This window comes from Maylandia zebra, linkage group LG10 (assembly GCF_041146795.1).
Source record: "Maylandia zebra isolate NMK-2024a linkage group LG10, Mzebra_GT3a, whole genome shotgun sequence".
Taxonomy (NCBI): domain Eukaryota; kingdom Metazoa; phylum Chordata; class Actinopteri; order Cichliformes; family Cichlidae; genus Maylandia; species Maylandia zebra.
In genome coordinates this window covers 17,731,036-17,747,474 of record NC_135176.1, presented here as the reverse complement: position 1 = coordinate 17,747,474, position 16,439 = coordinate 17,731,036, and the positions used below count along the sequence as shown (strand labels likewise).

General features: G+C 39.3%; 2 protein-coding genes across 8 annotated transcripts in view; both read left to right on the top strand.

The window, feature by feature from the left end:
- Positions 1-495: 495 nt before the first annotated feature.
- On the top strand, positions 496-8,251 carry sparta (spartin a). Of its 4 annotated transcripts, none has more exons than XM_004550120.4 (8): positions 496-576; positions 934-1,765; positions 3,412-3,606; positions 4,311-4,467; positions 4,732-4,926; positions 5,029-5,190; positions 5,950-6,040; positions 7,053-8,251. In XM_004550120.4, the coding sequence occupies exons 2-8, from the start codon at positions 965-967 to the stop codon at positions 7,294-7,296; spliced, it is 1,845 nt and encodes a 614-aa protein (XP_004550177.1). In that variant the 5' UTR covers positions 496-576; positions 934-964; the 3' UTR covers positions 7,297-8,251. The 4 variants fall into 4 exon arrangements, with proteins under 4 accessions (XP_004550177.1, XP_076745343.1, XP_076745342.1 ...); XM_076889228.1 differs by having other exon boundaries at positions 511-722; XM_076889227.1 differs by having other exon boundaries at positions 511-822.
- A 553-nt stretch (positions 8,252-8,804) lies between these two features.
- The window catches only part of dclk1a (doublecortin-like kinase 1a), a 59,841-nt gene continuing 52,206 nt past the window's right edge, over positions 8,805-16,439 (top strand). For 2 of the 4 annotated variants that reach the window (XM_076889223.1, XM_076889226.1), the window contains exons 1-4: positions 8,807-8,903; positions 9,291-9,331; positions 9,407-11,789; positions 12,173-12,331. The gene's annotated coding sequence lies outside the window, so the exon portion shown is untranslated. Of the gene's footprint in view, positions 8,904-9,290; positions 9,332-9,406; positions 11,790-12,172; positions 12,332-16,439 lie in introns of all 4 variants that reach the window. The other 2 variants (XM_076889225.1, XM_076889224.1) reach the window with 2 other exon arrangements.

Genomic DNA, 16,439 nt, shown 5'->3' with positions numbered 1-16,439 from the left:
TTTCAGTGACAAGTTATAGGCCACAATCACTTTTTGGTAGCGCTAAAATGCCATGTTCTCAGTCGTTATTCTGCACAAACAAGAAAGAGTCATGGTGATACTGGCACAATAGGTCTTTATTGTTTTAACTACTATTCGACAGTCTTATAACAAATATGAACAACGAGAGTAGACATACTAAACCTGTAGGCATTAATTATTCCATCGTGATGCGTGTAGTCATTCGTGACTGCGCTACACACTGAAAGCAACCTTCTGATAGCGTCATAATTCGGTTACAAGAAACGTTAAAGCTCCATAAATGCATACCTTTGCCTAATAACAAAGGCATAAATGTGTTTGGGTTTTCCCCCCCACGTTATATCAGTTGCACGGAAGTAGCTGGCAACGCAAGTAATCCGGGCGCTGCAGCTTTAAGCAGCTGCGCGCGCTCCCGCGGACGGCAATCAGTTTCTGGCAGACAATCACTTTTTGGCACAACACCTGTTACTTTGATGCGCGAGGCTGGTGGAGCGCAAGAAGACGCCGCAGAGTTAAGAGAAAACTGATATGAGGAGGGGATTTTCAAACCTAAATGTCAGTAGAACACTTGAAGATTCAAATAACGACTCTTTGAAGCATTTTCTTTTTTTTTGGCAGTAATTGAAGTTCAGTTTCCTAGTAGTCTCCCAGTGATGTGTGGGAAAGCTTTAGAAAGCTCGCACGCAGGTCTTGTTGTTCAGGTAAAACCTGCCGTTTAACCTCTCTGCTGGCAACAGCTGCCAATAACAGTTACATTGCTGAGATTTTTCTCACGTAACTCATAAACGCTGCTGTCACAGAGTACGTAAGATCTGAATTAGTGCCACTGACTACATTTTCTTTCTAGAACAGGTACTATACACTATACACACACAGAAGAGAGCTAACAAGCTTTCATTATCTCCTCTCTAGTTTTCTTGCGCCCTTTCCTCAGTGGTAGGCAATGGGTGAACCTGCTGAATTACTGCTCATCAGGGACCAGTATGAGCTGGCGTTTCATTCTTTGAGTCGTGGACTGGCTGCTGAAGAGGCAGAGAAAAGAGCCGAGGCCCTCGAGTATTACAGGAAGGGTCGGCTGCACCTCACTCAGGGACTGGAGGTTCCCACTGGAGGGCAGCGGCAGCAGGGAGCGAACTGGGACACAGCCCGGCGGCTTCAACAGAAGATGAGGGATACTTTAAAGACAATTGAGAACCACCTTTCTGACCTGGAAACATCTCAGCTTACTATAACAGCAAACCAGAGAGACCAGCTGTTGAAGGATCTTTCTGTTCCCCAACTTTATCCAGACCTGGCACCTAACGGCCAGCCTCCCCAAAACTCTGTCCACCATCTCTACCCCACCATACCTGCTACCACCCACAACATTGTCCCAACCCCCAACACAGTCCCTGTCAGTCCTGCGACCCCTCCTGCTCCAGACACACTCCCTGCAGTGGTTTCAAAAACTATAGCCATGGCCAGTCCAGCAGAGCAGCCTCCAGCATACACACCACAGCCCACAGATGGGCACCGTATCCTGGCTTATGCTCCTGTTGAAGGTGGCTTTTGTCCAGGAAGACAGACTGCAGCAGTAGCAGGAGAAAATGGAACTGAACTGCTGTGCATCCCTTCCGGGGTGCAGCTGTTTTTTGTGGCACCAAACGGGCAAGTCAGCTCACTCTCCTCTCCAGGCTACCTTCGCATCATTGTGGTGAACAGTCAGCAGGATTCCCCTGCTGAAAAACCTGCAGTGTTTTTACATGTAAGTATATTTATTGTTAAGTGTATGTTAACCTGTGAGAGTGTGTATTTTAGAAAAGCATTTTTATTTTGGGCGTGTGTCCTGAAGAGCAAGCAGGTGTGACCCCAGGGGAATTGTTTCTTCTGTTTGAGAAGCCTTTCATAACTCTGAGTCAAAGAAATGTTCCTCTTACAAATGATGACGTGTTTTTGACACATTCCTTAACCACTTAAAACACAAGAGAAGTTCCCTACAATAATAAATACACCTTTTAAATGTATTTTTTTATGTACAAGTCGAACAAGACAGTGTGGGACTCATGTTTCATATTATAATTTATGCTATATGCAAGGTTTACGTAATTTATACTTACTTTTTATAGTAATGTAGTGTGAGAAAATTAAAAGGTGCCACTTTTATTAGTAAATTATGGTATTATAAAGTCTTAAGTTTTTTTGTAGACTGCAATTTATGGATATGTTTAGTTCAACAATAAGTATGTGTGTCTACAAAATGTTGGAACTGAATGCTAAAAAGGCAGTGTTGTTAACTGATTTCTTACACCTTTTTTTTTTTAGCAACAAATGGTGGATTAGATGTATTTCTTTTCTGAAAAAAGGCCTTTAACATTTTTTAAAAAAAATATTAAAATAGTTACATATTAAGTTTTAATCATGCCACCAATTGATAGATTGCCCAAATGCTTCACCCTCAGCTTGCAATCCCATCATTGTTGTTACACTGAAACAGCAATGTTGCAGATGAAATTGGTTGCTGAAGTACAAATGCTTATTATTTATTAGACTCTTAAATGAATAACAGTCTAGTTTTCATTTAACAGAAAACTAGACTGTTTCATTTGAGACTTATTATAGCTTGTTCATCTATAGAGCAGATATTCGTTGCTTAATCTTTCCTGTGCAACAGTGTGATTTTATCTACTTTATATCCATTCATATCCTTTTTACTTTGTGCTTTCTGGCAACCTTCTGTGTGATGGCTTTTGTATTGAGTTTATATAAAATACCAATCTATTCTGGCACCTTTACAAAGCCTGTATTATGCTGTGCTGTAAACTGCACTGCAACCCATGACTCTTGTTTCCCACCCGACCAGGCTGGTAGGCTGCTCCTGTATTCTGTCCTTGCTTTGTTTTGGGCCAAGACAATGGTCCCATTAACAGATGACTCTGCGCTTCTGTTGTATTGCTGTTCAGTGTCCTGTGCCCTCACAGGGGTCATGTTATCAGCCGGCATACCAGTGGTACGATGCAGCAAGTGTCTGTATTTTGCCTCAGTTGAGAAGTGACATTAATCCTGAATCCTTAAATCCTACAACGTGTCTATAAACAGACTAGAGGAAATTGTAAATACTTGGAAATGAGAGTACAGTTTTATGCTCAAAAGAGAAAAAGAAAGCACAAATCCTTGGGAAACCCTTCAAACCAAATCTTATAATATCTTCCAGTGAAGTTATTTGATGAAATAAATTGCATATGGGACATATTCCCCCTCATGGAAACAAACACTCAGCAGATGTTGTCATTTCTCACTCTCTGTGTCATATTAAAGATTTCAGGTTTCTGTTATAAACAGCAGATGTGGATCTAATTTCAAGGACTCTTAACATTCATCACCTACATATTTTAATGTCATTGTGTTTTCCAGGTATGCGATTGGATGTACCCACTGACAAAAGACACCCCAGTGCTGCTGGCTAACTCCGGGATCTTTATGTTCCCTGACTCCTTGGCAGAAATGCCAGGGTGCTATGCGGGTATAGTGTTGTCTTCTGAACTGCCTCCTGCAGACCTGCAGACTTTTCAGGACCTCCTGTCACAGCTTGCTGAATTCAGGATCCAGGTCAGCTTTTACTTCCTTTAGGAAACAAATGCAAGGGTGTGTATGTGTTGGAGCGGAGCTTTGGTGCAATTTTTATAGGATGTTTCTCCTGGTTTGGAAACAGAAAGACCTTGTAGGTAGTAGCTCCTGATGGCGCCTTGGAAATTTTATACATACATATACTGTCAATTTGCTAACTAGTACAGGGAAGATGAAGCTTTTTGAGGTCTGCTATTTATTTGTGCCCAAAAATGATCATTGGGTATGTGAGGGTGTAATGATTTTATCTCTCCATTTTTACCTGTCTTATTGTCTCTATCACAAAGGTTAGCTGTAAAACTACCCAAAACTGTCAAACTGAATTAAAAGCCTTGTGAAATTCTACATTCAAAGCAGTTTGTTATATTGTGTCCATGCATTTAAACAAGCCCTGATTTAATAACTGGAAACGATGCAAAACAAACTCAGTGTCTTAGTGAGTTGTCTTAGTAAAAGCATTAATTGAACCTTTTTGTGGAAACTGAAAACTCATGTTGTGGCTGGTTTAAGTTGTTACACTAGATATACTAGAAACACATTTTTCTTTGACACTTCTTTGACACAGGAGGAATGAAGTGGTTATGTCATGTTGTAGGTAAAAAAATATGCCAACTCTGTTTGGGCGTACTTTTTTTTTTTTTTTTTTAAAGCAACCCACCCACTGTTTTTGTCCCTTGACTTAACAGGGTCCAGAGGGCACAGAGTCAGAGGTAGTCAACTTGAGTACGAAAGTCCCCCTTAATCCCACAAAAGAGCAAGTAGAACCGACTACATCAGCAGGAGAGCAGGAAAAACTACCACTTCCTGGATGGAGTGAGAAGATGGGTCAAGGAATCTTGACAGGTGAGTTTATAAGCAAGAGTCCTAATGAAGGGGAAAAAAATAACTTGTATATATCCCTTCAAAGTGTTGTATTGAATTCTTATACATTAGACATCCCTCTGTATAAAAAAATGCCCACTAGTGGGTGTTGTTTATCTTTGTAATGCCCTTCAGTGCTTCAAAGAAAATGTTGTTGAAATAGCTTTCATATAGTTTTATTAGAAATTTTTTAAATGACAGTTTCTTTGCTGTTGTACATTCACTATCTCAAATATATCTCCATAGGAGCGCTTCGGTTGAGTGATTCACTGATAAAAGGAGCAGAAGCTACTGGTAGGGCCATTCACAAAGGAGCAGCCAAGATTCGAGACCAACTCACACCTGAAGAGACTCCTTCAGAGGTCAGCCCCAGTACCACCAAACGTCTGGAGATGGCCAGAAAGGCCACTGGGGGTGCTGTTCGAGTCAGCCAGTTCTTGGGTGAGCACTACTTTGAAATAATCCAAGACATCATGTTTTTAAGTCATGGAATCTCTGAACTCTACTTCCAAAATAATAATGATTACCTTTCTGTATCTTTAGTGAATGGTGTAGGCACAGTGGCAGAAAAACTGGCAGAAAAGATGGCACCTCATGTGAAGAAACATGGTGCAAAACTGGTTCCAGAAGCTTTGAAGAAGAAAGAAGACGGCCAAGCTTCCAAAATGGATGGAGCCAAGTTTGTAGCGGTCAGCACTGTGCATGGTATGTACAAGACTTCAGGATGTTCACAACAAGGTTACAGTGCAGTAAAAAAAAAGTACTGAAATGAGTGGACTTGTTTCACATTTACCAAAAAAAAAAAACATCCTGATGATTCTCAAGACTTTTGGAAAAATATTCTGTGAATTGATGAGACAATTTTTTGGAGGGTTTGAATCCTCTTGTCTGCCATAAAGCTAACATAGCATTAGTAAAAAGAAGATCATACTATTAGTCAAACATGGTGGTGGTAGTGTGATGGTCTGGAGACTGGTTTGATGCTTCAGGACCTGGAGAACTTGATGGAAATCAATTATGCTCTGTATTAGAAAATCTTGAAGGAGAATATCAGGCCATCAGTTCACATCCTGAAGCAGAACTGTGTTTGAGTTATGCAGCAGGACAGTGACCTGAAACTCACCAGCAAGTCCACGTCTGAATGATTAAAACCCCCCAAATAAATGTCTTGAAGTGCCATAGTGAAAGTCTGAACTTAAAGCTAACAGAACCAGTTATTAGGTTTAGAGGGCATTTACTTATCTTTGTCCAATATTAAAATTTGATTGATGATCTGAAACAACACCTGCGTGACAAATATGCAAAAACTCAAGGAGAGGGCAGATGTTTTTTCAAGACACTAAATGTTAATCAGTTAAAAAATTGTGCATAGACTGATACAATTCTCATATCATCACTAGCACTAACTATCACATTAAAGTTCTAAAGTATAAGGTTTCTAAAATCGGTGATATTTTGAACTAGGTTTGGCTACCATTTGGTCCAGTCTGGAGACTGGAGCAAAACTTGTTGGGAAAAGTGTGGCAGCAGAGACGGTCTCAACTGTCACGTACAAGTAAGTTCATATATTTTAATTAATTCATGCTTTAGTATCATGAGTGGATTAATGTTATCTTTTGTTTCCATCTTGTTTCTGAACCTGTTTGGTCATTTTAAACATCAGTACCAAGCTGGATCAGAAACCAGTCTGATTCTTACCTACTTTGCCTCTTTCTTCTTGGGATGGTGGTGCTCTGACCTGCTTTTCACACCTATTTCTTTTCAGATTTAGGGGCTTAGAGAATCTTTTAAACTTGTCCAGAAACATATGACTGCACAGCGGACTAAAGGAAAAGGCTTGTAAACTAACACGTGTACCTGCTCAACCCTTTCATGCACACAGCAGTAAACTGTCAACAAGATAAATACAACAACATAACGCGGAACTAACTTAATCAAAATGGCATTTCTTAGTCATACATGTCAGACACAGAAAGTATGTGTTTTGGTTTCTGTTTTGACTCTTTGTAATTTAAAACCTTGCCTAAACAGGATACGTAACAGATTGGGTGTTTCCTTTGCTCTAGCCCCATAAATGCAACACTGCTTTTATGCTTCGTGTCTAATTCCCTCTGTGTGTTATTCAAAGAACAGTAATGGCTTTGAAAACATAGGTGACCTACACTCAGTGATATGTCTGAACACCTTCTGTGTAGACAAATACATCCCTGGAGTTGGTGCTACTGGGCTAATGTTCTGTTTGAGCTGTGGCTTCTGTGTAGACACAATATAAATATCAGGTGTCTTTCTGGGTCTGTCCATGTTACTGTTACATGTCAGCTTGTGCTGGGTGGTGATGCTTATGCTCTTCATACTATTTATCTGTAGATATTTTCCATAGTTTGTTGTTAATAAACAGCTATAAATAATGATATGACTGTGTTTTCCTAATTCTTTTGTCTTTTTTATGTGAATGACTGTAGTAAACAAACTTGCCCCAGATTTCAATTCACATGCTCATTAAATTTTCTTCCATCACACAACTCTACCACCATTTCTGTAACCTCACCACATTAATTGTGGTGAAGGTACGGCAACAATGCAGGCGAAGCCACAGACACTGGTCTCCAGTCGGTGATCAACATTGGCGTGACTGCAAACAACATCGATAATGTAGGCATCAAAGCCTTTTTCAAGAAGGCCGGCAAATGCACGGCCAAGGAATTGGCCGCAAAATCAAATGAAGAGAAAAAGTTGCAGAAGGAAGTACAAGAGGATGAGGCTGAGGCAAAAGATGTACAGAAGAACAAGGAAGAAGAAAAGAAAAAATAGATTTCCAGTGCATCTTAATGCCTTCCTGCATGTTTTATCTTTGATAGGGATCTTATGAAAAATAGACCTTTCAGTTCTTTGCTATATTTTGTCATGTCCATGTGAACATACTAGAATTAATTTAACACTGAATGGAGTTTTGCTTCTAATTTTAAGTTATTTAAGTCTGTGTTTCATTTATATACAGATATTAAGATATTCATGTTATATGTACAGATAGTCTTCAGCCTTGAATGTATGTATTCTTTTACTAATGTGATTAAACGTTTTTAGGCGCATTTAAGCAAGAGATGAATTTATAAAATGTCTGTCAGGAAAACAGAAAAGCAACAAACCAAAAACTCCTGCGCCCTTGTCGACGTTTCCTGATAAGCTGTGCCAAAAAAAAAAAGGTCGTCTGCCAAAAACTGCACGTATTTAAACTATGAATAACTTGTTGGTCTATAATATGTGAAACATATGTCACATGTATCCCTCGTGGAGGATATCAAGTCATCTTGAGCCACAAACAACATTCGTGTAACAAGGTAGAAGCGTCTGTTTTTGGCAGTGACTTCTATATATCCTTAATTTTTCCAGTTATAAAAATCTGGTTGATATTAAAAACGTGTTTTTAAGAGTAATCTGGCCAAGAGGATAGCAGATATTGCAACAAATATAACAATAGTTCTGTAAACATACTTTAAGTGGACAAAATGGACCGGGTTGGTTATAATGTAAGTACAATAGAGGGAGTTATAAAGATACTTAAAAAAACATCTAATTTTATGATTTGATATATAACCCCTTTGTAAACCCTGTTCACGGAGGTCTCTCTACCAAGATACGTAAAGATATTCCACATAAAAAACACAAAAAACACTGGATATCATTTTTTGGCACGCGATCACTTTTTGGCACAACACCGGAAACGGCGGTTTCCGTAGAAACCCAAACAAAGCTTAGATTTTTTTCAGAAACATGGCTAAAGCTAGCGAGGACTGTAAATACGCGTTGGCACGGCTGCAGGTAGAACTGGAAAAGGAGAGGGGGATGAAGTAAGTCTGAAATAACAACAGAAAGACCTTTTTTGTTTGTTTAAATAAATGTTAACTTACACACTGCAAGAATAGTATAATTTAGTTCTTGGTCGTAGAGAAATGCTTGAAGAGTCAGTGTCTGATCTGCGGAGTACCACGAGTGAACTCCAAGAAAGACTGCACAGTGTTGATGGGGAAGGTAAGCAAAATTAAAGTGACTGGTAGAATTGGTTGGTCAATTGGTTGACTAAATATCCGTGCTAAAGAGCGCTTGAACAGGTGTAATAAACTGTCTAGTGAGTGTATGTGTGTAAATGTATGTTAGCTTGAGTACTGTTTACCACATGATATTACATTAGGACCTCCAGAAAAAAAAAATAAAGGTCAGACATGGTTCTCTTTTTGTTGTCGGTAATGTCTTCAGTCCTCAAAAGGACTATATTATGATGGTTTTCTATGTTTCTGCTGATGTATCAGGAAATGAGTGGAGGACAAGGTATGAGACACAGGTAGAGCTAAATGGGCAGCTGGAACGGCAGATCTCACTCATCCGTGAGAGACTGGAAGACATAAGAGGAAACCCTGTGGGTAAGTTCTCAGGCTTTCAAAAAACTTTACTGTGAAAGCACATTCATTATGTTGCAGTTTTTTCACAAGTGTTTGTAAGTAACAACACTATACCTCTGTGTATAGTGTGGTTATCTTTCTCCAGATCAAGAGTAGTGTCATCTACAAAAACTCTTTTAAATATATGAGCTCAACATTTCCAATACATGAAGCATTTGTGATGATGATGTTGCTCGTGTAAAATAGGCAACTTGGGAGGAAAATATTTATTTTTCAAATAAACTCTCTTTTTCCATTTAGTGCAATAAATAAGACAAGATGGAATACTTCCACCCATCTCGAGAAGTTTTTTTTTTCAGTATTATGCATACACACATAATACTCAAATGCTCTTGCTTTTTTTTGCAGACCGACTGGCTTCTATTCGGTCGTATGAGGACATGCCAGTGGTGAGCGCAAATGTTCATTTTCCACTGAGGGTTTGTCTTTATCAGTTTTGTTAAATTTGATATTTTTTTTCCAAGGACAGTTTGACAAAGCGAGAGGGAGCTGCAAGTGTAAGACAGAAGCACGCGCCACAAGATAGAGCCAGAGATGCAGAATCGGTTAAAGAGAGTGGACAGCACAGGCAGAACTGTTTGGCCAGCTGCTCTCTATTCTCCTGCTGATGCAGGATGAATAAGCCAGAGTTTAATCACAGCGCTGTAATCACAGGATTACAAACCATGGGAGAGTAATACACACTAATTACAATACTTTAAGGCACACCAAAGGTTGCACAATACAGTCTAAATATGTGTGTATTTCTTAGAGCAGTGCTAACAGATGCTTATTAGTGTAACCAAGGAAACAATATTGCATACTGGAAGTCTTTAGACAAACTGAGCATGACAGTATGAGAGAGTGAGCATGTGAGAGGAATGTTATCACGATACTGTTAATATGGAGGTAAATGAAAGTGTTCTGGTAAAGTAAGCAATACAAGAGCATGCTACTATGTCTAAAGCTCTAAAGAATGAGGCTAAGAATATTTCTGATTAGTGATCTCAGTGCCTCAAATGCATCCTCTTAGTGGCATACAACTCTAACACAATTAATGATTAGGAAGAAAAAAAATGTGATCTAACCAAGCAGAAAAGAACACTTGGCTGATCCGAAGACATCAGACTGATATTCAGAGAGTGGTACTCATAGATTTCAAGTATTGCAACCTTAAAACACTCTCCTCTCAGGTGCACAATGAAAAGAAGCAGACTGTTCCAAACCTAGAAAATTGCAAAGGTCTTACTGGTCTTTTCTGGGCTATAAATCTTACCATTTCACAGGGCTAATGTGTTTATATGGTTATTAAAATACGTATGAGCTCAGTCCATTTTTGTACTCGTGTTTTCTGCATTAACGATGCTGCTATTGTTTGATCCCGTCAGGCAGCACAGTGGTTGGTAATTGGTAATTCTGATTGGTAATTCAGCAGCGTGACACCCTCGTACTCTGTGGCCTCTTTGTCGTGATTTGTTTCTAATTAACGGGAACGCTTTGGCACAGGAAACACTGAGACAACGTCTGAAGCTCCTGACCGGGGAGAAATCTGACCTCCAGAGTCAGCTAATGGATTGTCATCTTCAAATTGAACAAGAAGGAAAGGTGTGACTCCTAGCTGTCCCTTTTGACATAGAACAGTGAGAGGGATTGTTTGAGGTCACAACGTCTGCTGTTCTACTTATGTTTTGTTTTTTTTAATTTCTTAGACAAGCAGCTTTAGTTTTTTCCAGGTAATAAATAGTTTACTTGTGAGTAGCCACCATTAGCAGTGGATTGAGAAAGATTTAGTTTTGTTTATTGTTCTGCTCAACAAAGAGAGAGATATTCGCTGAATGCTGGTTTAGCAAACGACACGTGCAGTCAGTAATCCCTGTTGCTAATTAACATTGAAGACTTGAGAAGTGCACACACAAACATACACACATTGTACCCACGAGCAGATAGATTATTGCCTGATAGAACAAGCGTGGCTCATGAATACAAATTTGTGACGGTATAGCTTGCTGTTTTTTCCAAATTTCAGGCTTTTCATAAAACCAATGATGAGAGGCGGGCATACCTGTCAGAAATTGCTAAGGTAAGCAGTCACAATCTTAAGCAAATACCCGTTAACGACTAATCCTTGACTGCTAAACACATGCTCTGGTAAGTGTTACAGTAAGTGTTATACTTCTAATGACATACTCTGCATACTGTGTTTCTGCTTTTTTCATGCAGCTCTCATTTATTCTCCTGTTATATAACAGGTCAGTCTGCTCAGGCAAAAAAGGAAGTCAAGGACTTTCCTCTGTATGTTGCAACAAAACAGGTTTCTGCAGAGCGCAAGCTGAAGTGAAACTGTGTTTTAGAGACCATAGGTCACAGTTACTGCAGCTTTACATCATGTGTCGACAGCAGGGATGTCAAACTCATTTTACATCATGGGCCACATATAGCACACTCTGATCTTAAGTGGGCCAGACCAGAAAAGTACATTTAACTGAAGATTTAATCACTGAGATGTCTTTAATGTACAAAAATGTCAGTTTAATGGTGCATTTACGTTTTTCTTCATAATAATGTGTAAAATTACAGAAAAAGGTTCTGGTAGCTCATTGCTTGCCCAGCTGTAAAACTGATGAAAATAAAGTTAAAAGTTCAAAATCTATGCACTTCTTCACATTTTTCAAAGCCTTCCAGTGAGCCAGATTTGAGTCTTTACTGGGCCAATTCCTGCCCACGGACCTTTTGTTTGACACTCCTGGTCTAGAGTGGACTTGAATTACTAATCGGTTCTCTTCTCCTACAGCTGTCATCTACCCATGAAGCTCAAAGAAGACAGTACTTTGCACAGCCACAGAGGGCACCAGAGAGCAAACAAATGAGGTCTGTGAAGCACAAGGCCCACAGATTATGGACAAAATAACATAAACTGCAGCGCAATAACATGCTTTATAGAATGAATGCAGAATGAGCTTCACTCAAAGGTTTTTATTTTTATGGTGTTTGGCTTAATTCTGATTTCACTTATTAATTTGGGAGGAAGCAATACATGTGTCACTGAAATCAGTTTTCCCTCAACTCCTTAACTGTGTATTCATGCTTGACAAACAATTCATGCTGTAAATAAATAAATAGATTCTGACATTTTCTAAGGCTATTATTGACATAATGACTGTTAGATAAAGCCACTGACATTGTTGTTTTAATCAAAGCAATTTTGGTAGATATAAATTGTACTTTTCTCCCTTTCATCTCCTGTTGCTTAGAGGGAAGCAGACTGGCAGGAAGGCAGAGGCTGATTCTAAGAAAGGAAAAGAGGGAGGAGAAGAAGATGGTGGCGAGGCCTTTGTGAAAGAAAGAGGAGGAGGTGATGGTGGAAGAATAGCAGAGAGAAAAGGAGAGAAGAAATTACAAAGGAAAAGCAGGTTACCCACGCTTAAGCACAACCCGAAGCACGATCCGTAACCCAAACTTAGTCATGTTGCTTTTGGTTATGCTTTAGTTCACATTGCGACTGATTATGTTGAAATACTGCAGTTTCTACACTAACCAGCCACTTAATTAGGTACACTTTGTACTGTCCAGTACTCAGCTGGACCTCCTTTTTCTTTAAGAGCTGCCACAATTCTTTATGGTATTGATTCAACAACCTGCTAGAATAATTCCTCACAGATTTTGGTCCTTTTTGCATCATGCAGTGGCTGTACATTTGTTGGCTGCACATCCATGATCTAAATATCCCATTTCACCACAACTCAAAGTTGCTGTACTGGATTGAGATCTGGTGATTGTTGAAGACATTTGAGTAAAATTTGAGGTGATTTGAGCTTTGTGACATGATGCAGTGTCCTGCTGCAAGCAGCCATCAGAAGATAGGTACACAGTGGTCATAAACAGATTATTAGCAACAACACTCAGGCAGGCTGTGGTGTTTAAACAATACAGCGCTGATACTAATTGACCCAACGTGTGCCAAGAAAATATCTCTCACACCATTACACCACCTCCAGCAGCCTGAACTGCTGACAAAAAGTATGATGGATCCATGCTTTCAAATTGTTTATACCAAATTCTGATGCTGCCAGCTAAATGTTTCAGTGGCAAGACTCATCTTGCCAGACGACATTTTTCCTATCTTCTGTCGTCCAATTTTTGTGAGCCCTTTTTCGATTCAGTTAAATTTGATTTATATAGTTCTCAGTCATCACAAGGCACTTTATATTGTAAGGTTGAGAGCCCACAGTAATACAGAGAAAACCCAAACAATCAGAAGGAACCCCCATCAGAACCAATTTTGAGGGAGGGGCAACCACCTGCAGCAGCTGGTTGGGGGTGAGGGGAGGGAGACAGGACAAAAGACACGGTGTGGAGAAGAGCCAGAGATTAATAATGACTAATGATTAAAAGTAAAGTGGTGGATAAACACATAATGAGCAAGAACAGGTGAATGAATGAGAATTGCTCAGTGAATCATGGGAATCCCCCAGCAACCTAAGCCTATTGCAGTGCTGCAGTGGGAGGATTCAGGGTCACCAGGCCTGATCCTAAAATCAGAGAGGGTGTCTGTCACCAAAACAAAATCAGAACCGCAAGTAAGATAGCAGTCTGAGTGCTCTATGTGGTACTATGAGGTCTTTGATATGAGATGGACCTTTAGATTTGATTCGGGATTTAACATGGAGCCAATTAAGAGGACCTAAAATGGGAGAAATACTGTCTTTCTCTTGTCAGGACTCTTGATGCAGCATTTTAGATCAGCCAAAGGCTTTTTAGGGAGTTTTTAGGACATCCTGATAATAATGAATTAGCCTAGAATTTGTTTTTCCAGCATTACTCTGACACAGGATGTTTCTAATTTTAGAGATGTTGTGCAAATGCAAGGAAGCAGTCCTACATATTTGTTTAATATGCGTATTGAAGGACACATCCTGGCCAAAAATAGCAAGTAATACCATACTGAGGTGCGGTATTCTACTTCAGTAGCTCGTTTGCTTCAAGGTTCAACGTGTTGCGTGTTCAGAGATGCTCTTCTGGTTATTTGAGTTACTGTTGCCTTCAATTTGAAGAAGTCCATTCTCCTCGGACCTTTGACATCAACAAGACATTTTCAACCTGAGAACTGCTACTCATTGGATATTTTCTCTTTTTCTGACCATTCTCTGTAAACTCTCAAGATGGTTGTGTGGGAAGATCCCAGTAGATCGGCAGTTTCTGAAATACTCTCTGGCACAAACAACCAGGCCACATTCAAAGTCACTGAAACCACCTTTATTCCCCATTCTGATGCTCAATTTGAACTTTGGCAGATCAATTTGATCATGTCCATATGCCTAAATGCTTTGAATTGCTGTCGTGTGATTGGCTGATTAAATATTTGTGTTAACAAGCAGTTCAGCTGGCATACTGAATAACATGAATGTGAATGTATTTCGTTTTTTCTGTCCATTTGCTGCAGTTGGTATTGTGTTTTTATTTTTGTATTTTTTTTTCATTTGATAAGGTAACCACAGTATTAACCTGATGTCAAGCTATAAAAGGCTACATTCACAACAAAGTGTGGGCTTAGTGTTTTCTTACGTGTTTCTTTGAACAAGGAGATGAATTATTTAAAAAGAGAAATGTTTCAAATATGGGTTTTTAAACTTTTGTGGCTAAGGCCTTTATTTCAGGACAGGAAACAAGCTGAAGGCTTTGAGTCTAGTGTGCTACAAGCCTGCCAAGTTGAACATTTCTTGTGTCACTGCAGTTTTTTTTAACACCTCCTACGATTCACATTACGTATGCAGCACCACATCACCGCTCTCGCTGTTTGTAGTTTCTCCACAGAGCAAACAGTCACCCATGTCCCACCTACTGACCACCTTTTCAAATGTGGGTGTCAGAAAACTCTATCGATATGAGATGAAGTAGTGAATAGGAAAAAAACAACAAAAAAAACAAACACCAGGAGTACTGCTTCAGTTGTATTTGTGAAACGTGTAGGATGGTTTCAGTTCTTCTCAGCCTTGCTGAATTACACTGAATTAAAACAAAATCACAAAGCGGACAACATGGTGCCATAGGCATAAATTGTATAATTTAATTTTTTTGTCCTGTCCCTGTAAATCCTCTGAAAAGTATCGCCTGATCAGCTCGAGTCCTAATGCTTCAATTTCCACGGGAGGAATTTGTTTATTGAGCTGGTATTTACTTTTTGATATGGCTGACTTGGTGTACGCTTCTAAGTGTGATCCACAACAGCTTGTTTATCTTAGATTCATGACTTCATTTAGACATAGCCAGTTCACATCGCCTCATGAAACACTGAGCACATTTGCAGTGTACCACTCTCTCCTTCTAACTAGTCTCTAGTCTTCTGCCATCTCAATTTCACGTATAAGCTTTTTTTATTTATTACAACTCAATGCGTCTTGCCGATGAATCACACAGCCACAGAGGAACTACCCAAATGTCTTCTCCTGACAGGTGAAAGAGAATGACAAATCACAACAGCGACTCTCAAAACACAATGATTCACAATACTGCTGCATTACTATGCTAATTCATTTGGCTCGCGCACTTTTGTGGTAGCACACGTGTTCACACACCCTTCTGTGTAGTGTGAAAGCATTGCATCAAAATACATTAATCACAGGTTGTAAATTGAAAGCAGGTTTTAATTACTCCAGATGAGACTTCAATATCAGTTATCAGTCCATAAATCCATCCAATTGAGCTTCAGCTTCTTTATCATAACCTCACAGAAGTGTATTTGCAGAAGTGTTCTACATCGTGCCTTTTTGTGTTTTTCTAACATTTGAATGAAAACGTGGCCGTTATGCACATTGCTGAGAAAAGGAGCTTGGCATAAAAATATGTTTTTATGATTGTAAAACTGTCCACTTACATACATAATATACAAATAAAATCATACATGCCCACATGGAGGCTTAAAAGTCTTAACCACACACACTTCTCTTTATATCTGCTACGAGTCATGCTGTGCTACGCTTCAAGAGTTGGCCTCTATGAAGAATTGAAGAAATGAAGAACTTACCTAATTAGTATGGATGCAGTATTTCCAAGCTTATTTCATTCTGATTTTGTTCCACCCGGTCTGTAATTAGTCAGTGGCACTGGTGACACAAATGTAGATGGAAGCAATATATGTTTGAAATGCTTGATTACTATGAAATGCTGCTTGCTAACTGCAAGATACTGTATGATCCTAAGACATACAGAGCTGCTTTCACAGTGTACCTCACATTTTGTCAGTTCTAATATCAGATATGTTTGTTTTAAGTCTACCACAACACCAAAATCCATTTCTCTGCGCTCTCATCTGTTATTTGAACAAAATGTGGAAATTTATAAATCTGACATATCTGACTCTCTTTTGAAAATCACATTATGTCTGAGAGTGTCATCTCCTCTCTGTTTGTGACGCACACCAAGTCCCCAAAATAGAAAAAAAATTGTGGGTGTGTTTTTTTAAATTATTTTATTTTAAATGTATTTATTTGTCTTTCACTCTCACACAGTAAAGAATTCATG